We start from the raw sequence: 23,882 nt of genomic DNA on the forward strand, positions 1-23,882 counted from the left end.
AAGTCTTGAAAATGCTCAATTTTGTATTGAGAAATTTAATTTCTTTATTTCATCGAAGGGCGGAAACCACTGACACGAGAAAATGGAATGGTTTTTGAATTTACATGTAAGAGATGGTTAGTAAAAAGAGACGGAATACATACATAATGATAATGGGCCACTTTCTGCTACCTCGAGATTAGCTCCACTATCCATAGGAGGTGAAGAAGCCAGAAAAACGCGAATAACTTTTCCTTCGAGATCGTTCTGCAAAAACAGAATACAGATTTGAAATCAGCGCAAAATTTCCGTTATAGTGACATATATCTCGACTCGGGATCCTTCCCTAGTGAGTACTCTCTTTTTCTTTCTATCAACCACGTCATCCAGCGGGAGAAGAGACAAAAAATAGACTATTAGCACCACACGCTTCTTATAACATCGTTCTGCCTAAACCGAAGAAAATTGTGTGCGAAATTGAGATATTCAGAGAAAAAGAGTAACGTTTCAAGGGCATTTCGGGGGAGCGCAGTTGTAAGAACCATACTTGCAAATTTACGGCCCGGGCCGGTAGAGAATTTTCAAGGCCCGGCTTCAAAAAGAAGGTACCTATTTTTTACCAAATTTTTTGAATTTTTTTGAAATTTTACATTAAAAATTTCAATTTTTTGATGCAAAACTATCTTTTGATTGAATTCTGAAGTATAGTAAAAAATTCGACATTTTTGGGAAAAAATTCAAAAAAATTCAAAAAAATTCAAATTTTCGTTCAAAATTTCAGTTCAAATTTTTCAGCCGGGCCTTCGGGCCGGGCCGGGCCTCGGGCCGGGCCGGGCCGGGTCTTGGAAATTCTCGTCGCGGCCCGGCCCGTTGCAAGTATGGTAAGAACTGTGTTAAGCTGATAAATTATTCAAACTTACACTCGATGAAATGAAATCTTTTGATTTGTTATTGGGAAAGAAAATGTTATCCGAGGAATCGGTATCTTCCTGAAGAGTCTTCTTCCAATTCCTTTTGTCCACAGACAACAGACTTGCAGAACTACTCGAAGAGACAAATCGCATTAAATACGACATTATTGGTCTCTCAGAAACAAAAAGATCCGCAGAAGTGCATATGACAAATCGGGACGGAACCGGCGTAATACTTGGAAAACGCAACGACTCTTCTGTATCTGGCGGTGTAGGATTTATAATTAATAAATCCCTTATGCCAAAAATAAAAGAGATAAAGATAGTGAGTTATCGTATCGGATACATTACACTGCAAATGAACAAGAATCAGTGCACTATTATACAAGGCTATGCACCCACCGCTGATTACGAAGAAGAAGAACACTCAAATTTCTACGAAAATCTAGAAGACGTGTACAAGTCATGCAAGAGTAGATATAAAATGGTCATAGGAGACTTTAATGCCAGAATCGGTGAAAGGAAAGGAAACGAAGTATTCATTGGCCCACACTCCATGGAAAAGAGAAACGACAGTGGAGAGAGACTTGCCACGTTCTGCGAGGTCAACAGAGTATTCCACATGAACTCACAGTTCATAAAGCCGACTCACCGACGATGGACCTACATCAGTCCCGATAAACAACACAGACACGAGTTGGATCACATTCTTGCAAACGGAAAATACATCACCGACGTCTATGTTGTTCCTTCATTCACAAACGGCAGCGATCACCGTATGCTACGAGCAAAAATCCACATAAACGCAAAGCAGGCGAAGTACGAGCAAGTGAAAAGAAGGAAGCCGCCTAGAAGAGTCCTAGACCCGACAGCAGCGTTGCTCGCAACAGAAACTCTTGACTCTTGTGAAGATCAAGATATCGATAAGGAGTACGATACCCTTATACACGTTCTGAAGAACGCGCAAGACGCTGCTGTGACAATGCCAAATAATCATTCTAGAAATAGACTGACGGACAATACAAGACTATTACTGACAAAGAGAAGATGCACGAATAGATCAGACCCCAATTTCAAGACCCTGTCCAAAGAATGTAGGCAAGCAGTGAAGAAAGATCATGAAAATTTCACGAAAGATAGACTTCTGAATGCTGCAAACCAGAAAAGGAGTCTGAAGAAGGTTGCAAGGGACATCAACGAATACCAATCATACATTCCATGTTTGATATCAGGAGAGACGGGAGAAAAACTCACTTCTCGAGAAAAAATGGAAATCGAAGTAAGACGGTTCTACGCAAACCTGTTTGCAACCAAAAAGCCGAGCGCTACAACCACTCTCCCTCAACAAACAGAAGCATTACCTCCATTCCTTCCAGAAGAAATCCAACACTCCCTGAACTCATTCCAAAACGGTAAAGCGGCGGGAGAAGACAAGATACCGTAAATACTGTATTATAAAGGCACCTGTAATAGAACGGCACCTGTATTATAACGGCACCCCATCTCTACTCAGAATTCAAAAAAATGTTTATCAGGGGGTTTTTTCTTGGTTCTGATTAGAACCAGTGTGTTTAGTCACTTCTAAATCAGCAAATAGAACGTCCAAAAAAGTTGTTTCGTTCAATTTCAATGAGTTTCTGAAACCACCTAATTTCTCTCGGATGCAGTTGAAAAATATAACGGCATGCCGTTATAATACAGTATTTACGGTATCAGCAGACTTCCTGAAAAGCTGTCACTTCACCGTTCACAAACTCCTAGCGAAAAAGTTCTCGCGCTATCTGAAAGAAGGAAAAGTTCCAACAAAGTGGAAATCGTCAAAAACGACTCTAATATTCAAGAAAGGAGACAAAGAAAATCTAGAAAATTATCGTCCGATCTGCCTGCTTCCCGTACTATATAAAGCTTTCACGAAATGTATTCTGAATAGAATCCGGAATTCATTGGAAGAAGCACAACCGGTCGAACAAGCAGGATTCAGAAGATCCTTCTCGACGATTGACCATATCCATTCAGTGCAACGACTGCTGGAAGTCGGTCGAGAATACCAAATACCAATCACAATGATATTTATCGACTTCAAAAAGGCATTCGACACGATCGAACCTGCCGCTCTATGGGAAAGCCTGAAGACTCAAGGGATAGACTCTGGATACATAAAACTCCTAAAAGAGTGTTACAACGATTGCTCCACCACAATCACACCATTCTATAACCCAGTCAATATCCCCATTACCAGAGGTGTCAGACAAGGTGACCCCATCTCACCAAACTTGTTTTCTGCTTGTCTCGAAACGGCCTTTAGTCGAATGTCATGGCCACATATAAAAGAAGACAAAGATGACTACGACAACTCCCCTGGTATCAGAATTAACGGCAGAAATCTAACACATCTACGATTCGCCGACGATATCATTCTCATCTCGAAAACTCCACAAATAGCGGAAAAAATGCTACAAGAGCTGGTAAACAGTTGTGAATCAGTCGGTCTGGAAATAAACGCGAATAAAACAAAAGTGCTGAGGAACAAATTTGCGTCAAGTCACCAAATAAATATCAGAAAAAACAACACCATGTCAGCAATTGAAGATGTTGAGGAATACGTATACTTGGGGAGACTGCTCAATACAAAAAACGATCTAGAGCCAGAAATTCACAGAAGACGACGATCAGCATGGGCGGCACTCAACAACATCAAAAACACAACAGATGCCTTGACATGTCCGAAAATCCGAGCGCAACTTTTCGACTCCATTGTTCTCCCCGCACTGACATATGGATCAGAAACATGGACTTTCACTAAAGCTCTATCCGAAAGAGTAAGAATAACACATGCCGCACTGGAACGTAAACTCGTCGGAATTACCCTCACGGAACAACGAGAGAAAGACCTCCACCGAGAAGATATAAGGAAGATGTCCCAAGTGAAAGACCCTCTTGTCTTCATAACGAAACGAAAGTTAGGTTGGGCTGGCCACGTGATGAGAAGAAACGATAATCGGTGGACAACGTTACTTCAAGAATGGATACCCAGAAATGAGAAAAGACCAGTAGGAAGACCACCAATGCGATGGGCCGACTCCCTGAGGAAAGAAATCTCAGTGCGACAAGGAACTCAATTGATCGAACCTTGGAGCACAATCGCCAAAGATCGGAAAAAATGGATAGCTGTGATCCGCGCCCACACCAACTGAGCGAAGAACGGATCGACTAAGTAACTAAGTAAGTAAGTAAGTGGGTAGTCCATATCATCTTCAGTACTGCTATCCATTCGGTTCTGCTCAAGAGGCACGTCATTGTCCTGAGAACAGCCTTTGGAGTGTTTTTCTTTTGCCAAGTCTTTATCATTGCCTTCGCCATCTCTCATCGCTGGCAATGTAACCAAAATCCTCTTCTCGATGAGATCTTTCTCACGTAGACCAGAGATAAGTTTCGGGCGTTCACGTTTACTATTATTATATTTCGCAGGGTCCTTCACATAATTTTGAACAAGACTTAAAGCTCGATTCACCTCTCTTGAGATTGACAAATGAGAGAGTTGATAGTACGACCTTAATAGAAGTTGGCACAATTTAAGGCTATTTTGTCCGACGTTTCTGTTCTCAGAGCATAATCAAGGGACGATTGAACTACTTATCACTTAGCCTTTTGTCGGGCTCATTTTTTTCCACCTAATAACATCTACCCCGGTATCTCTTTGTGACATCTTCCCGAAAGCAGTAATTTGAACTCTTTCAAACACGTTCTCCCTTTTTTCATATTTTCATTCCCTGACCCCTACTACTATTATAAACTCCCATTGCGGTAAAACAAAGCACGTGTCGTAATCCGATGTTAACATGTCAACTAATTTTCACATTGTCTGTCACCTGGCCCATTGTCGGGCTCATTTTTCTCCACCTAAAAACATCTGCCTCCGTATCTCCTTGTGACATCTTCCCGAAAGCATTAATTGGAACACGCTCCACTGACCAGTTAAGGGTAAATGATTGGTAAACAGTCAGATGTCCCTTTCACTCACCGAGCAGTCCTTTCTTTTTGGGCTCTATCGAGTTTCCTGTGCTGCCAGCATTTCTTTTTTGAAAAAATCTCTTTCGTCTTTCCAGTAATTTCCATTTATTTGAATTTTAAACTTTGAATTGATACGTTTTCAGCGCCTACATCTTCTGACTTTTTTCTTTTTGTTCTCTTTTTCTTTTTTTAATCTTTTTTTTTTACAAATAACTGAACTCAGAACCGATTGAAAAATAATAATAATTTTTGTTCCCTGACCCCTAGTATTATTATTAACTCCCATTGCGGTAGAACGAACAAACAACAGATGCGGTAATCCGATGTTAACATATCAACTAATTTTCACATTGTCTGTCACCTGGCCCATTGTCGGGCTTATTTTTCTCCACCGAATACCATCTGCCCCCGTATCTCCTTGTAACATCTTCCCGGAGGCAATAATTCAAACACGCTCCTCAGACCAGGGAAAGGTAAATGATAGGAATACAGTCAGTTGTCCCGTTTACTCCCTCACCAAGCAGTCCTCTCTTTTTGGGCCCGCATTTTTCAAAACTTCTTTCATCCCAGCATGTCTTTCAATTTTTTTCTCTTTTGTACCAGACACTCTCATCCTCTTTTTCAGTTTGATCAATAAATTCCTGAATTGAATTCGTATTTCATTGATTAATTTCATTCGAGTGTTTATTGCATGACTGTTTATCTTGAATTATTTACATTCCTCCTTTATTTTATTTTTCTTCTAATGCTTCTCATTTCCTGCAACATATTACATCATTTACGCATAAATTAATTTTTGCTTCCAGCACCGGGCGCCGCAGTCTTCTAGAAGCTCTGACAGCACAACGACCTATGGAATCAGTTAGGAAAGATGCCTACCACGCGAATAGTAACTCAAAATTTGGTAAGCGCTTCCTAAATTAAGTTACTGTCGATGTTATTGACTTCTCCCACCATTATTATCAAAAGTTTGATTTCGATTTATTGGTGAAGAATTTCAATTCGCCAATTCTTAGCCTCGAGTAGGATGTTGGATATATTTTCCAGAGAACCGTTAATACACTTGTTGGTAGATATGTCGATTGAGGTGATGTCAACAGGTGCACACACAAAAGATTAATTAACTAACTACAAATGCTAAAAGAGACGGCCTATGTTCTTTTTGTTATCCTCTGCGCTTCCTCTCTTTTTAGGTTTTAAAAAAACAGTCCTCTCTTTTTAGGCATTAAATTTTTCAAAGTCATTAGTGTCAAAGTCATTAGGTTCAAAGTCTTTAGGGTTTTTTTTCAAAATTATTCAGGTCTACTTATCTCTATGGGAAATGCCCATAAGACGTCTCCAATTATACAGTAGCGAGCATAAGTGAGCACCCCTAGGTACTTTTATGTGTAACTCAGCTGAATCATGTCCGTTTTGCCTAAACTTTTTTTTTGAAAGGAAGCCAAAGTATTCAGCAATACGAATATAGGTTTTTTGAAAAACTTCCATCACTGATTTTTTCGATAATCGATTTTTCCTGATCTTGATTTGAAAATCCAAAAAAAAAACTTTATTTTTCTCTTGGAGTTATTGAGTTTTTTGTTTCGAAATGTTGAAAAATGATCAGATAAACAAAAAAATATGTTGAATTGGCTTTTCAACTCCTGAGCATCGTGCTAGAGCTCCAGAAGTCAAAAGTAGTGTTCTCGGAAAAATCTTCATAACTCATCAAAAAAGATTTCAAATTAGCCAAAACATGCACCAAAAAACGTGTCTTGTGTTTTCATACAAACCAACATCAAAAAATTACAGATTAGGAAAAAATAATTTTTCTAATTTTTTTCACAAAAAATTTTTTAAATTCCTATTTTTCTCAATTGCTGGTATTTTCTGACCTCAACACGAACAAGGTACACATAAATGTGTTTTATTATGTGTGCTAAAACATCTTGTATGCAGTTCAAGATAAGAAATTAAACATATAGGCCAACATACACGTCTGCTCCCCTGCAGATATCTTTAGATTTCTTATCAAAAAGATAAGAAATAAACACATAGGCCAACTGACACGTCTGTCGTGGAGAATTTAGTCTTCTCCCCTGCAGATATCTTTAGATTTCTTATCAAAAAGATAAGAAATAAACACATAGGCCAACTGACACGTCTGTCGTGGAGAATTTAGTCTTCTCCCCTGCAGATATCTTTAGATTTCTTATCAAAAAGATAAGAAATAAACATATAGGCCAACTGACACGTCTGTCGTGGAGAATTTAGTCTTCTCCCCTGCAGATATCTTTAGATTTCTTATCAAAAGATAAGAAATAAACATATAGGCCAACTGACACGTCTGCGTGGAGAATTTAGTCTTCTCCCCTGCAGATATCTTTAGATTTCTTATCAAAAAGATAAGAAATAAACATATAGGCCAACTGACACGTCTGTCGTGGAGAATTTAGTCTTCTCCCCTGCAGATATCTTTAGATTTCTTATCAAAAAGATAAGAAATAAACATATAGGCCAACTGACACGTCTGCCGTGGAGAATTTAGTCTTCTCCCCTGCAGATATCTTTAGATTTCTTATCAAAAAGATAAGAAATAAACATATAGGCCAACTGACACGTCTGTCGTGGAGAATTTAGTCTTCTCCCCTGCAGATATCTTTAGATTTCTTATCAAAAAGATAAGAAATAAACATATAGGCCAACTGACACGTCTGTCGTGGAGAATTTAGTCTTCTCCCCTGCAGATATCTTTAGATTTCTTATCAAAAAGATAAGAAATAAACATATAGGCCAACTGACACGTCTGTCGTGGAGAATTTAGTCTTCTCCCCTGCAGATATCTTTAGATTTCTTATCAAAAAGATAAGGAATAAACATATAGGCCAACTGACACGTCTGTCGTGGAGAATTTAGTCTTCTCCCCTGCAGATATCTTTAGATTTCTTATCAAAAAGATAAGAAATAAACACATAGGCCAACTGACACGTCTGTCGTGGAGAATTTAGTCTGCTCCCCTGCAGATATCTTTAGATTTCTTATCAAAAAGATAAGAAATAAACACATAGGCCAACTGACACGTCTGTCGTGGAGAATTTAGTCTTCTCCCCTGCAGATATCTTTAGATTTCTTATCAAAAAGATAAGAAATAAACACATAGGCCAACTGACACGTCTGTCGTGGAGAATTTAGTCTTCTCCCCTGCAGATATCTTTAGATTTCTTATCAAAAAGATAAGAAATAAACATATAGGCCAACTGACACGTCTGTCGTGGAGAATTTAGTCTTCTCCCCTGCAGATATCTTTAGATTTCTTATCAAAAAGATAAGAAATAAACATATAGGCCAACTGACACGTCTGCCGTGGAGAATTTAGTCTTCTCCCCTGCAGATATCTTTAGATTTCTTATCAAAAAGATAAGAAATAAACATATAGGCCAACTGACACGTCTGTCGTGGAGAATTTAGTCTTCTCCCCTGCAGATATCTTTAGATTTCTTATCAAAAAGATAAGAAATAAACATATAGGCCAACTGACACGTCTGTCGTGGAGAATTTAGTCTTCTCCCCTGCAGATATCTTTAGATTTCTTATCAAAAAGATAAGAAATAAACATATAGGCCAACTGACACGTCTGTCGTGGAGAATTTAGTCTTCTCCCCTGCAGATATCTTTAGATTTCTTATCAAAAAGATAAGAAATAAACATATAGGCCAACTGACACGTCTGTCGTGGAGAATTTAGTCTTCTCCCCTGCAGATATCTTTAGATTTCTTATCAAAAAGATAAGAAATAAACATATAGGCCAACTGACACGTCTGTCGTGGAGAATTTAGTCTTCTCCCCTGCAGATATCTTTAGATTTCTTATCAAAAAGATAAGAAATAAACATATAGGCCAACTGACACGTCTGTCGTGGAGAATTTAGTCTTCTCCCCTGCAGATATCTTTAGATTTCTTATCAAAAAGATAAGAAATAAACATATAGGCCAACTGACACGTCTGTCGTGGAGAATTTAGTCTTCTCCCCTGCAGATATCTTTAGATTTCTTATCAAAAAGATAAGAAATAAACATATAGGCCAACTGACACGTCTGTCGTGGAGAATTTAGTCTTCTCCCCTGCAGATATCTTTAGATTTCTTATCAAAAAGATAAGAAATAAACATATAGGCCAACTGACACGTCTGTCGTGGAGAATTTAGTCTTCTCCCCTGCAGATATCTTTAGATTTCTTATCAAAAAGATAAGGAATAAACATATAGGCCAACTGACACGTCTGTCGTGGAGAATTTAGTCTTCTCCCCTGCAGATATCTTTAGATTTCTTATCAAAAAGATAAGAAATAAACACATAGGCCAACTGACACGTCTGTCGTGGAGAATTTAGTCTGCTCCCCTGCAGATATCTTTAGATTTCTTATCAAAAAGATAAGAAATAAACACATAGGCCAACTGACACGTCTGTCGTGGAGAATTTAGTCTTCTCCCCTGCAGATATCTTTAGATTTCTTATCAAAAAGATAAGAAATAAACACATAGGCCAACTGACACGTCTGTCGTGGAGAATTTAGTCTTCTCCCCTGCAGATATCTTTAGATTTCTTATCAAAAAGATAAGAAATAAACATATAGGCCAACTGACACGTCTGTCGTGGAGAATTTAGTCTTCTCCCCTGCAGATATCTTTAGATTTCTTATCAAAAAGATAAGAAATAAACATATAGGCCAACTGACACGTCTGCCGTGGAGAATTTAGTCTTCTCCCCTGCAGATATCTTTAGATTTCTTATCAAAAAGATAAGAAATAAACATATAGGCCAACTGACACGTCTGTCGTGGAGAATTTAGTCTTCTCCCCTGCAGATATCTTTAGATTTCTTATCAAAAAGATAAGAAATAAACATATAGGCCAACTGACACGTCTGTCGTGGAGAATTTAGTCTTCTCCCCTGCAGATATCTTTAGATTTCTTATCAAAAAGATAAGAAATAAACATATAGGCCAACTGACACGTCTGTCGTGGAGAATTTAGTCTTCTCCCCTGCAGATATCTTTAGATTTCTTATCAAAAAGATAAGAAATAAACATATAGGCCAACTGACACGTCTGTCGTGGAGAATTTAGTCTTCTCCCCTGCAGATATCTTTAGATTTCTTATCAAAAAGATAAGAAATAAACATATAGGCCAACTGACACGTCTGTCGTGGAGAATTTAGTCTTCTCCCCTGCAGATATCTTTAGATTTCTTATCAAAAAGATAAGAAATAAACATATAGGCCAACTGACACGTCTGTCGTGGAGAATTTAGTCTTCTCCCCTGCAGATATCTTTAGATTTCTTATCAAAAAGATAAGAAATAAACATATAGGCCAACTGACACGTCTGTCGTGGAGAATTTAGTCTTCTCCCCTGCAGATATCTTTAGATTTCTTATCAAAAAGATAAGAAATAAACATATAGGCCAACTGACACGTCTGTCGTGGAGAATTTAGTCTTCTCCCCTGCAGATATCTTTAGATTTCTTATCAAAAAGATAAGAAATAAACATATAGGCCAACTGACACGTCTGTCGTGGAGAATTTAGTCTTCTCCCCTGCAGATATCTTTAGATTTCTTATCAAAAAGATAAGAAATAAACATATAGGCCAACTGACACGTCTGTCGTGGAGAATTTAGTCTTCTCCCCTGCAGATATCTTTAGATTTCTTATCAAAAAGATAAGAAATAAACATATAGGCCAACTGACACGTCTGTCGTGGAGAATTTAGTCTTCTCTTCTCCCCTGCAGATATCTTTAGATTTCTTATCAAAAAGATAAGAAATAAACATATAGGCCAACTGACACGTCTGTCGTGGAGAATTTAGTCTTCTCCCCTGCAGATATCTTTAGATTTCTTATCAAAAAGATAAGAAATAAACATATAGGCCAACTGACACGTCTGTCGTGGAGAATTTAGTCTTCTCCCCTGCAGATATCTTTAGATTTCTTATCAAAAAGATAAGAAATAAACATATAGGCCAACTGACACGTCTGTCGTGGAGAATTTAGTCTTCTCCCCTGCAGATATCTTTAGATTTCTTATCAAAAAGATAAGAAATAAACATATAGGCCAACTGACACGTCTGTCGTGGAGAATTTAGTCTTCTCCCCTGCAGATATCTTTAGATTTCTTATCAAAAAGATAAGAAATAAACATATAGGCCAACTGACACGTCTGTCGTGGAGAATTTAGTCTTCTCCCCTGCAGATATCTTTAGATTTCTTATCAAAAAGATAAGAAATAAACATATAGGCCAACTGACACGTCTGTCGTGGAGAATTTAGTCTTCTCCCCTGCAGATATCTTTAGATTTCTTATCAAAAAGATAAGAAATAAACATATAGGCCAACTGACACGTCTGTCGTGGAGAATTTAGTCTTCTCCCCTGCAGATATCTTTAGATTTCTTATCAAAAAGATAAGAAATAAACATATAGGCCAACTGACACGTCTGTCGTGGAGAATTTAGTCTTCTCCCCTGCAGATATCTTTAGATTTCTTATCAAAAAGATAAGAAATAAACATATAGGCCAACTGACACGTCTGTCGTGGAGAATTTAGTCTTCTCCCCTGCAGATATCTTTAGATTTCTTATCAAAAAGATAAGAAATAAACATATAGGCCAACTGACACGTCTGTCGTGGAGAATTTAGTCTTCTCCCCTGCAGATATCTTTAGATTTCTTATCAAAAAGATAAGAAATAAACATATAGGCCAACTGACACGTCTGTCGTGGAGAATTTAGTCTTCTCCCCTGCAGATATCTTTAGATTTCTTATCAAAAAGATAAGAAATAAACATATAGGCCAACTGACACGTCTGTCGTGGAGAATTTAGTCTTCTCCCCTGCAGATATCTTTAGATTTCTTATCAAAAAGATAAGAAATAAACATATAGGCCAACTGACACGTCTGTCGTGGAGAATTTAGTCTTCTCCCCTGCAGATATCTTTAGATTTCTTATCAAAAAGATAAGAAATAAACATATAGGCCAACTGACACGTCTGTCGTGGAGAATTTAGTCTTCTCCCCTGCAGATATCTTTAGATTTCTTATCAAAAAGATAAGAAATAAACATATAGGCCAACTGACACGTCTGTCGTGGAGAATTTAGTCTTCTCCCCTGCAGATATCTTTAGATTTCTTATCAAAAAGATAAGAAATAAACATATAGGCCAACTGACACGTCTGTCGTGGAGAATTTAGTCTTCTCCCCTGCAGATATCTTTAGATTTCTTATCAAAAAGATAAGAAATAAACATATAGGCCAACTGACACGTCTGTCGTGGAGAATTTAGTCTTCTCCCCTGCAGATATCTTTAGATTTCTTATCAAAAAGATAAGAAATAAACATATAGGCCAACTGACACGTCTGTCGTGGAGAATTTAGTCTTCTCCCCTGCAGATATCTTTAGATTTCTTATCAAAAAGATAAGAAATAAACATATAGGCCAACTGACACGTCTGTCGTGGAGAATTTAGTCTTCTCCCCTGCAGATATCTTTAGATTTCTTATCAAAAAGATAAGAAATAAACATATAGGCCAACTGACACGTCTGTCGTGGAGAATTTAGTCTTCTCCCCTGCAGATATCTTTAGATTTCTTATCAAAAAGATAAGAAATAAACATATAGGCCAACTGACACGTCTGTCGTGGAGAATTTAGTCTTCTCCCCTGCAGATATCTTTAGATTTCTTATCAAAAAGATAAGAAATAAACATATAGGCCAACTGACACGTCTGTCGTGGAGAATTTAGTCTTCTCCCCTGCAGATATCTTTAGATTTCTTATCAAAAAGATAAGAAATAAACATATAGGCCAACTGACACGTCTGTCGTGGAGAATTTAGTCTTCTCCCCTGCAGATATCTTTAGATTTCTTATCAAAAAGATAAGAAATAAACATATAGGCCAACTGACACGTCTGTCGTGGAGAATTTAGTCTTCTCCCCTGCAGATATCTTTAGATTTCTTATCAAAAAGATAAGAAATAAACATATAGGCCAACTGACACGTCTGTCGTGGAGAATTTAGTCTTCTCCCCTGCAGATATCTTTAGATTTCTTATCAAAAAGATAAGAAATAAACATATAGGCCAACTGACACGTCTGTCGTGGAGAATTTAGTCTTCTCCCCTGCAGATATCTTTAGATTTCTTATCAAAAAGATAAGAAATAAACATATAGGCCAACTGACACGTCTGTCGTGGAGAATTTAGTCTTCTCCCCTGCAGATATCTTTAGATTTCTTATCAAAAAGATAAGAAATAAACATATAGGCCAACTGACACGTCTGTCGTGGAGAATTTAGTCTTCTCCCCTGCAGATATCTTTAGATTTCTTATCAAAAAGATAAGAAATAAACATATAGGCCAACTGACACGTCTGTCGTGGAGAATTTAGTCTTCTCCCCTGCAGATATCTTTAGATTTCTTATCAAAAAGATAAGAAATAAACATATAGGCCAACTGACACGTCTGTCGTGGAGAATTTAGTCTTCTCCCCTGCAGATATCTTTAGATTTCTTATCAAAAAGATAAGAAATAAACATATAGGCCAACTGACACGTCTGTCGTGGAGAATTTAGTCTTCTCCCCTGCAGATATCTTTAGATTTCTTATCAAAAAGATAAGAAATAAACATATAGGCCAACTGACACGTCTGTCGTGGAGAATTTAGTCTTCTCCCCTGCAGATATCTTTAGATTTCTTATCAAAAAGATAAGAAATAAACATATAGGCCAACTGACACGTCTGTCGTGGAGAATTTAGTCTTCTCCCCTGCAGATATCTTTAGATTTCTTATCAAAAAGATAAGAAATAAACATATAGGCCAACTGACACGTCTGTCGTGGAGAATTTAGTCTTCTCCCCTGCAGATATCTTTAGATTTCTTATCAAAAAGATAAGAAATAAACATATAGGCCAACTGACACGTCTGTCGTGGAGAATTTAGTCTTCTCCCCTGCAGATATCTTTAGATTTCTTATCAAAAAGATAAGAAATAAACATATAGGCCAACTGACACGTCTGTCGTGGAGAATTTAGTCTTCTCCCCTGCAGATATCTTTAGATTTCTTATCAAAAAGATAAGAAATAAACATATAGGCCAACTGACACGTCTGTCGTGGAGAATTTAGTCTTCTCCCCTGCAGATATCTTTAGATTTCTTATCAAAAAGATAAGAAATAAACATATAGGCCAACTGACACGTCTGTCGTGGAGAATTTAGTCTTCTCCCCTGCAGATATCTTTAGATTTCTTATCAAAAAGATAAGGAATAAACATATAGGCCAACTGACACGTCTGTCGTGGAGAATTTAGTCTTCTCCCCTGCAGATATCTTTAGATTTCTTATCAAAAAGATAAGAAATAAACATATAGGCCAACTGACACGTCTGTCGTGGAGAATTTAGTCTTCTCCCCTGCAGATATCTTTAGATTTCTTATCAAAAAGATAAGAAATAAACATATAGGCCAACTGACACGTCTGTCGTGGAGAATTTAGTCTTCTCCCCTGCAGATATCTTTAGATTTCTTATCAAAAAGATAAGGAATAAACATATAGGCCAACTGACACGTCTGTCGTGGAGAATTTAGTCTTCTCCCCTGCAGATATCTTTAGATTTCTTATCAAAAAGATAAGAAATAAACATATAGGCCAACTGACACGTCTGTCGTGGAGAATTTAGTCTTCTCCCCTGCAGATATCTTTAGATTTCTTATCAAAAAGATAAGAAATAAACATATAGGCCAACTGACACGTCTGTCGTGGAGAATTTAGTCTTCTCCCCTGCAGATATCTTTAGATTTCTTATCAAAAAGATAAGAAATAAACATATAGGCCAACTGACACGTCTGTCGTGGAGAATTTAGTCTTCTCCCCTGCAGATATCTTTAGATTTCTTATCAAAAAGATAAGAAATAAACATATAGGCCAACTGACACGTCTGTCGTGGAGAATTTAGTCTTCTCCCCTGCAGATATCTTTAGATTTCTTATCAAAAAGATAAGAAATAAACATATAGGCCAACTGACACGTCTGTCGTGGAGAATTTAGTCTTCTCCCCTGCAGATATCTTTAGATTTCTTATCAAAAAGATAAGAAATAAACATATAGGCCAACTGACACGTCTGTCGTGGAGAATTTAGTCTTCTCCCCTGCAGATATCTTTAGATTTCTTATCAAAAAGATAAGAAATAAACATATAGGCCAACTGACACGTCTGTCGTGGAGAATTTAGTCTTCTCCCCTGCAGATATCTTTAGATTTCTTATCAAAAAGATAAGAAATAAACATATAGGCCAACTGACACGTCTGTCGTGGAGAATTTAGTCTTCTCCCCTGCAGATATCTTTAGATTTCTTATCAAAAAGATAAGAAATAAACATATAGGCCAACTGACACGTCTGTCGTGGAGAATTTAGTCTTCTCCCCTGCAGATATCTTTAGATTTCTTATCAAAAAGATAAGAAATAAACATATAGGCCAACTGACACGTCTGTCGTGGAGAATTTAGTCTTCTCCCCTGCAGATATCTTTAGATTTCTTATCAAAAAGATAAGAAATAAACATATAGGCCAACTGACACGTCTGTCGTGGAGAATTTAGTCTTCTCCCCTGCAGATATCTTTAGATTTCTTATCAAAAAGATAAGAAATAAACACATAGGCCAACTGACACGTCTGTCGTGGAGAATTTAGTCTTCTCCCCTGCAGATATCTTTAGATTTCTTATCAAAAAGATAAGAAATAAACATATAGGCCAACTGACACGTCTGTCGTGGAGAATTTAGTCTTCTCCCCTGCAGATATCTTTAGATTTCTTATCAAAAAGATAAGAAATAAACATATAGGCCAACTGACACGTCTGTCGTGGAGAATTTAGTCTTCTCCCCTGCAGATATCTTTAGATTTCTTATCAAAAAGATAAGGAATAAACATATAGGCCAACTGACACGTCTGTCGTGGAGAATTTAGTCTTCTCCCCTGCAGATATCTTTAGATTTCTTATCAAAAAGATAAAAAATAAACATATAGGCCAACTGACACGTCTGTCGTGGAGAATTTAGTCTTCTCCCCTGCAGATATCTTTAGATTTCTTATCAAAAAGATAAGGAATAAACATATAGGCCAACTGACACGTCTGTCGTGGAGAATTTAGTCTTCTCCCCTGCAGATATCTTTAGATTTCTTATCAAAAAGATAAGAAATAAACATATAGGCCAACTGACACGTCTGTCGTGGAGAATTTAGTCTTCTCCCCTGCAGATATCTTTAGATTTCTTATCAAAAAGATAAGGAATAAACATATAGGCCAACTGACACGTCTGTCGTGGAGAATTTAGTCTTCTCCCCTGCAGATATCTTTAGATTTCTTATCAAAAAGATAAGGAATAAACATATAGGCCAACTGACACGTCTGTCGTGGAGAATTTAGTCTTCTCCCCTGCAGATATCTTTAGATTTCTTATCAAAAAGATAAGAAATAAACATATAGGCCAACTGACACGTCTGTCGTGGAGAATTTAGTCTTCTCCCCTGCAGATATCTTTAGATTTCTTATCAAAAAGATAAGAAATAAACATATAGGCCAACTGACACGTCTGTCGTGGAGAATTTAGTCTTCTCCCCTGCAGATATCTTCAGATTTCTTATCAAAAAGATAAGAAATAAACATATAGGCCAATTAACCTCCCCAAAAGGCGAGTGATCATACCGATATTAGATTTTATTTTTTGACTGATCGGCGGCGATGCCGCCTCTCCTTCTCGGAATATGGCAGACTAAGTCCATATGTTTCTACTAAAGTTGAAGAACTTGAAGACTTTTCTATTAGCATCTTCAAAAAATGGATTCAAAGTATTCTTCTTGAAGTTTTTGACTGATTGGCGGCGATTCCGCCTCCTTTTTCGGAATATGGCAGACTAAGACGATGTTTTAACAAACTCTCATCCTAGAATTCATTTTTTATAAGTAGCCGAGTAACGACAAAGTTCCTTATCCACAAATCACACTCCCCTTCTTGAATAGTGTCCTTCCCTACACCAGCCTTCTCCGTTTTACAGCCTTTGCGGCGCTTTTTCCGTGATTCAGTCAGTCGGGATATCAAAATTATTTCCTACTTCTGGATCGTACAAAACTTTTCTCACTTGTTGGTAGTTTTTGACAGCTGAGCAATCCGTTCCGGCTCTTTTTTCAGACTTCCATTCTACAAAATTTGTCAATGACTTTTTTATCCTCATGGAATATAGAAATTTAGAATGAGCGGTTTTTGAATTTACTTTTATTTTTTCCTTATTTCGAAATAATCTTACAGAAGAATCGGAACTTGATAACTCTTTGTTTTCCCTCATCAAAAAGCCAGCGGTCAGATATCAATTTTTAATTTTTTGACTGATCGGCGGCGATGCCGCCTCTCTCCTCGAAGTACGCCAAAATAAAACAATAAATTTTAACATAACCATAGGGCCGCTGAAAACGATCAGGCGCGTTTTAATGGGAACTCCAAAGCTTATTAAACGTAACAAAAGAAAAGGTCTTCCTCTGTTCCTCTTTACTTTACCTTGCTCGAACTACCTTTACCGGAACAATTTTAAAATACTGTTACAGAAAACTTAAATTTGGTCTTCTTTTTTTTCCTTCTCGGAATGGGAACGGGTCAATGATATTCATATCAATTTTTAATTTTTGACTGGGCGGCGGCGATGCCGCCTCCCTCCCCCATGAAGCTGCGGACAAAAGCATACTTGCAACGGGCCGGGCCGGGCCGATTTGAGAATTTTCACCGGCTCGGCCCGGTCGGCCCGGGTCACAGTACAAAAATTTGAACATTTGAATTTTTTGAAATTTTTTTTGATTTGGTCGAATTGTCGACTATGTTTTTACATATCGATAAAACTCAAGTGTACATAGGATTTTTGACTATTTTTGATGAAAATTTCAAAACATTTCGAAAAATTTTCTGAAAAAATTGTGCTCATTTTTTGACTCCGGGCCGGCAACTTTCTCTACCGGCCTGGGCCGACGGGCCGAGCCGGGCCGATATTTTGCAAGTATGGACAAAAGTGTTATTGTAAACTGCTATCAATTCCTGATTTGGTGTTTATGAGATTGTAATTTTTGTACACCGTTAAAGTTGGAACTCAATCACCCATTATGGCAAAATTTGTTTTTCTTTCGTACTTTCTCTCGACTTAACAAAGAAATTTACAACTTTCGTAAACTGGCGATCCATGTTCTTATCAAAACAAAAAAGTTCCGACATGGCGGGAACGAACTCTCCTCGTGTGCGTGAGAGTCATCGATGTTCACCATTACACCAAACATGGAGCGGCCGAGCGCTCTCGCGAGTGCAGTTATGAAACACCGAGTCAGTAATATTAGGTTGATACCAGCAGAGCTGGCGCGGCTTTGCCGCGTTTTTCTCACGCTCTTCGATATTTAGATATTTGACCGAAAAATTTTTCGGAAGTGTCTAGGAAGTTCTGGAAAAATCTAGAACGTTCCGAAATTTCTGGAAACTTTTGGAATTTTCTGGAAGTTTCTAGAAGGATCTGGCAAAGTTTGATAGTTTTCTGGAAGTGTCTATAAATTTCTAAAACTATCTGGAAGTTTCCAAATCTGTTTTTCTAGATGTTTCTGGAACATTCTGGAAACTTCTGGGAATTTCTGGATCTTGTTGCCAAACTGGCTTAAAATTTTTGGAGTACTGTCTTAAGGTGCCCAGGGTGCCACTACCAAAGTATGGGCCCCGTATTTTAAGTTTGAACCTGCTTTTCCGATTTTTGGGTTACAGTAGCTACAGTACCCCTTTAGGGCTATGGCAGTAGAATATCTGCAAAGTGTCCCAAGGAAAAGTACGGGACTACAGAGTTAACAAATTTATCAACGTACTCAATTAGTGGGGATCTGAACTTTCCAAGATATTCAGGTTTGACTGTTAATGCTCAAAACTCTGTAACTACCGTAATCCTAAAGTAACCGGCCCAATTTTTTTTGGGTGGCATACTAAGGGGTCAAGGTTGTTACCACCCCAGTCTGGTCCCCTCTCGTTCTGTTTGGAACACTTTTTCATTTTTTGGGTTACGGTAGCTACAGTAATCCTACTGTCGGATGACACCCGGGGTCCAAAAAATTGAAGCGCTCGGAGGTTCATGGGTATACCCCTAGACATCTTTTGAAACGGTTCAAAGAGAAAAATGTTATTTAGGGAGAAGCGTTGGACGGACACACACACAGAACTATTCCATTAGTAGGAAGAAGATTGAGCTTTCTACCACCCTGTCGGGACACACCTTGTCACAACGCTTTTTACCATTGAAATCGGTATCGTCTTCAGAAGACGTCAAATTTGATATTTTTGAAAAAAGGAAAGTTCGGGCATCATCTAAGGGAAGTTTCCAGCCTATCTATCTAGGTTTCATGAAAATCGGCCCACTACGGAGGGAGTTTTTTTTTTTTTTTTTTTTGAAATTTGATAGCCATATCGCCAAAACTTCCTCATTAGCTATCCTTCGCTGCAGCCAACTACTCAAGTCATTCCGATCTCGATCACTTCCTCTCTACAAGCACTTATTCAACACCTACGTCCTTCCAGTTCTTGAATATTGCTCAGCTGTCTACTCTCCTTCTCCCTCTAGCATTCTCTCTCATAAACTAGAAAAACCTCTCCGATCTTTCACCAGGAAAGTTCTTCAGAGATGTAACATTCGCTATACTTCCTATCTAAACCGTCTTGAGATTCTTGATTTATACTCCCTCCGTCACCGTCGTCTTAAATCTCAATTAATACTCCTCTATAAAATAATTTGCGGCGCCACTTTCTTTCCTGAAATCCACTCTTATGTCAGACTGTCTAACTCTAACCGACGACCCATGACCCTCATTTGTATTAGACCACAAGTAAATGATTTCTTCTCTTCCACTGTCCCCATCTGGAATTCCATCACATCTAATTGCCCTGAATTTCTCTCCCCCGGTAAATTTATCTCCCTTCTTGAACAATCCATTAATCGATTATAAGTTTGAGCTCTCTCTCTCCCACCCCCATGTATTATATTGCTCACTCACCCGCCTCTCCCATTTTAACGGTCTGTCACTTTAATTTAATTTATCCTTCTCTAAATTCTTCCACCACCACTTTCACAGTTCGGTTTTATAATCCTTACCCCAATCCTATCTTGCCATTATGATTCTCAATTTTTTATTTTTTATTTGTTCCCCCCACCCCTACCTGGTCTGTCGCCTCGTGAGGGGCTTGATCAGGTCTCTAGTGTATAGTATTGATCATATTTTTTTTTAGTCAGTTATGGCTTGCAACACATAAACAGACAGACGGATCTGTTGAATATTATTAGTAAAGATAACTTTTGAGATTTTCAAGTGTGTTAATTTTGAAAGATAGGATCTTTCAAATAATAACTCTAAAAAACAGGTTTGCTGTCCAAATGTCAGTTTAGCTTTATGAAAATAAAATATTTGAACAAGCACGTCAAGGCGGTTTAACTGAGTATGAGCATAACTAAGTTGGAAGCAGTTCGAGTCCCGCCACGAAAAGGAAGATCTGGGTTACTGTAGTTTTTGTGGTGGAACCTAACTTGATTCGAAAGAAGGATGATTGTACTTTTATGTACCGTCTCGATGAGCTCTGTCTATAGGTGATACTTAACAGCCGATAAAATCGAAAATTTATGTTTCAGAACCCAAAAACCAACATTTTCTTACTATTTTTCAGAGAACGCAACATTCGACATTGGCTTTGCTATAAATTCTTTCAAATGCATTACAAATTTGAAGACAGTGATGAAAAAAATTTCAAGGGTTCTATAGGTTAAGTCATAAGTTTCTTTCTTTTTTTGAGGTTGAACTTTGACTCACTGTTTCTAGGTACTGTGATTGTTTAGCAACCAAAATTTTGCTGCATTTTATCATCCTCCCTGTGTCTAACAAATATAGTTTTCTGTTGATGCCTAGGCAGTCCGCTCGTTTAAATTGGAGATTTGGTGCAAATAGAATTGACTCTTTCTCTTAGAATTGTGATCTCATCATCTAACTCTGCTGGACTAGTTTGAGAGTTATTGTTTTCGAGACGCAAGATTTCTTTATCCAAGTTCATCGGAGAAGGTCTTGTGCGTTTTGCAATGATTTGAATGAGAGAATCGGCCTGAATCAAATTCACTTTTTCCTCTAGAATTGTTATCTCATTGTATAACTCTGTTGAACCAGTTTCTGTTGAGCTGTCAGTTGAGCTGCCTGCGTTTTATGTTGCAGTCGGTTCGAGGGAATGGGCATCTGCAATATTCTTCAGGTTTTTCGTGTATTTATTGAAAGTTTCGAATAACTCCTCCAATTTAACTTTGCCAGTAATGATTGATTTGAAACACTTCACTGAGATGTTCTCCAAAAATGCAATTATTTCTCTTGGTACAGATTGCAATTGTGATGCAACTTCAGCAACCTCTCTCTCCCCCGCTGTGTGACATTTCACACTTGACTCTCTCAAGAGTCAACACTCTTTTCATATAAAGGACATCTCGTAACACCTTCCCTTTTCTGTCACTTCTCTGGTACATTGTCTCTAACCAGAAACTGTCTGGCCACGCACCAAAGGCGAGACAAACAGAAACTACAAGAAGCTTCTTTCTTTCATTCCTTTATTTCTAAATATTTTTTCTCTTTCTTCTCTACCTTCTGGAAACTTCTCAAGAAGTTTTTTCTATTGTAACCCCTTTCCCCCATCGTAAGGGAAGTTTCCACCAATTTGTATCTTTAAGTTCTTTATTATATTACGATCCGTTTGCGAAAGCAATCAGAGTCGCTCAGTAGGACGTCGTAAACCATCCTCACGCGATCTCGTATCCGAGGAGTGCGCGCACAGTCGATAGAAAAGTTGGACATCCATAAACGGTCCGTGTGCAAATGAGGAATACGAGTCGTGCGCGAACGACCTATTGCGAGAAGCGTCGTTACGGATCCGTAAAGACTCCGCACAAGATTCGCATCCGTAACGCGTCTACTCGCGAACAACCTGTGAGACTTCACAAGAAGCTTCCACCAATTTGTATTTTTAAGTTCTTCATTATTTTTTATCTCTTAATAAATGCTTTAATTACCCAAGTTTGGGGCCGTATATTGATTTGGTCGTCTGGACAATCTTAGCTCGAGCGAGCATCACCCAAGGAACCTTCGTTTTTACTTCTTGCCTAGTACCCAATATTGTCTTTTTACTTAACTTCTTAACAAGAGCACCTGTAAGCGACAAAAGTTGTTTCTTCTTGTTTTAACTTAATTTTTTCCATTTTTACAGTTGTCACCGTCAGAAAATTATATAAAAGTTAGTAGTATGTTTTACTGATTTTGAAGTTTTGAACTCTTCACAAACTGGTGGAGGAAGGTGAGGCCAAGTCGCTCTCATTCCTATACTGAGAAATAAACTACTGTGAAAAATTGTTTCTCTTATTTTAACCTATTGTTTCCTTTAATTCGTTCTTCTCTCACAGATTTCCATATTGATTTATCCTAATTATTTCATATTTTCAGGGTAACTAAATCTAAGACCAACTACTGAATGATGGTCGACAATGTGCTTTTTTCTGATTTTTTGTGAATTGTAGGTTTTTATCTTTGTTTGAAATGGTCAACAAATATTTTTCCAGCTAGTTATACTGTATAATCGATTGATGCGTTGATGAGGATTATGGTTTTTCATAATTTAAAGTGAGTTCTTTTGTCTGCAGTAATCTTTTTTTCTACAACTTTTCAACTTTTTTCAATACGGCTCATTTCATTGGGCATTATCTTAGGAAAAATCTTCGCAAGTAAACTTTAGATGTTACCTCAATCAATCCTACTGTCACATTGTCACATAATTATAATTATTCACTTCAATATCACATGATTATAATTATATGTCACATAGCCTACTGTCACATAATTATAATTTTGTATCTGCCCACTTTTTCCTCTAACCCATCTAAGTATGCGAGGGAGAAATCTTTAAAGGCGCACGTGTCGGTTTTTTTTCGCGCGCACACTTTTTGTGAACTGCCATCTTCCATACACTTAACAAATTCTAGATGAACTTCGACAAAGATGTGAGATAACTTTGGGAGCGAGAAAGAAGTTGTGCAGGACTGATAACTTCAAGAAGGACATGTGGTGTTGTCCATACTTCAACGAATTCCACTTTATGCTCATTGTCGTGAGAAATCAATTTGGTGCTATTCTTGATGGGTCTGAAGAGAACAAGTCTACTTGCATCGTTTTGTTTTTGGATCCAATGGGCGCTATGATTAATTATCGTGGTCAGCGTGTGCTCCTTATGGTTAAAGTTTTCATGAAGTGCTATTTCCAAGCTCTCCAGAAAAGCGGAAAATATCCGGAAACCGCTGTTTTTGATGAAAGCTGAGTTGTTATGAAGAGAGTCAAGAACCTCCCACTCCAATCGAATCTAATTGACTGCGGTCCATCAGTGGTATCTTATTTGGAAACAATTCTAGATAATCAACGTGGATTTCTCAATAGAAATGTGAGTTTATAGTTTCTATTGATTTCAAGGAAATTCCGTTTTTCAGGTTGATGCGGATCTCGACTGGAACACTTTGGAACTCAACGGGAACAATTCAATTGATGTATCTCGTAGCAAAGTACGCGCCAGAATGTTGCGACGTGTTTCAAGTGAGACTCGCGGCCGACTGTCTCGAATGGAAGCCTGGAAAAATGAGGAGTATGTGTCAACTTACGACAAAGATCCACTTTACATGAAGGAGCCAAGCAGTGGTCGGATGAGAAGTTTGGAGCTGAAGCCGAAAACTAGAAAGCCATACAAACGGAACATCTCGGCTGATTTCGTTACTAACAAGAATCCAAGAGAACTCCAGAGGCAAATAACGTTGAGAGCAGTAAGAAATCTAGATGAGCAAAATACTTTTTCCAACCTTCCTATCATCTCTGCCTACCATTAA

The 23,882-nt window shown here is 37.9% G+C and overlaps 1 protein-coding gene across 1 annotated transcript; it reads left to right on the top strand.

Moving 5' to 3' along the window:
- Window positions 1-21,837: 21,837 nt before the first annotated feature.
- Window positions 21,838-23,882, top strand: GCK72_002887 (uncharacterized protein; the record flags this gene model as incomplete). Its single annotated transcript, XM_053723672.1, has 4 exons — window positions 21,838-21,979; window positions 22,995-23,242; window positions 23,339-23,446; window positions 23,493-23,882. The coding sequence occupies 4 exons, from the start codon at window positions 21,838-21,840 to the stop codon at window positions 23,880-23,882; spliced, it is 888 nt and encodes a 295-aa protein (XP_053592317.1).

The sequence above is a fragment of the Caenorhabditis remanei genome, chromosome I (genome assembly GCF_010183535.1).
Source record: "Caenorhabditis remanei strain PX506 chromosome I, whole genome shotgun sequence".
Taxonomy (NCBI): Eukaryota; Metazoa; Nematoda; class Chromadorea; order Rhabditida; family Rhabditidae; genus Caenorhabditis; species Caenorhabditis remanei.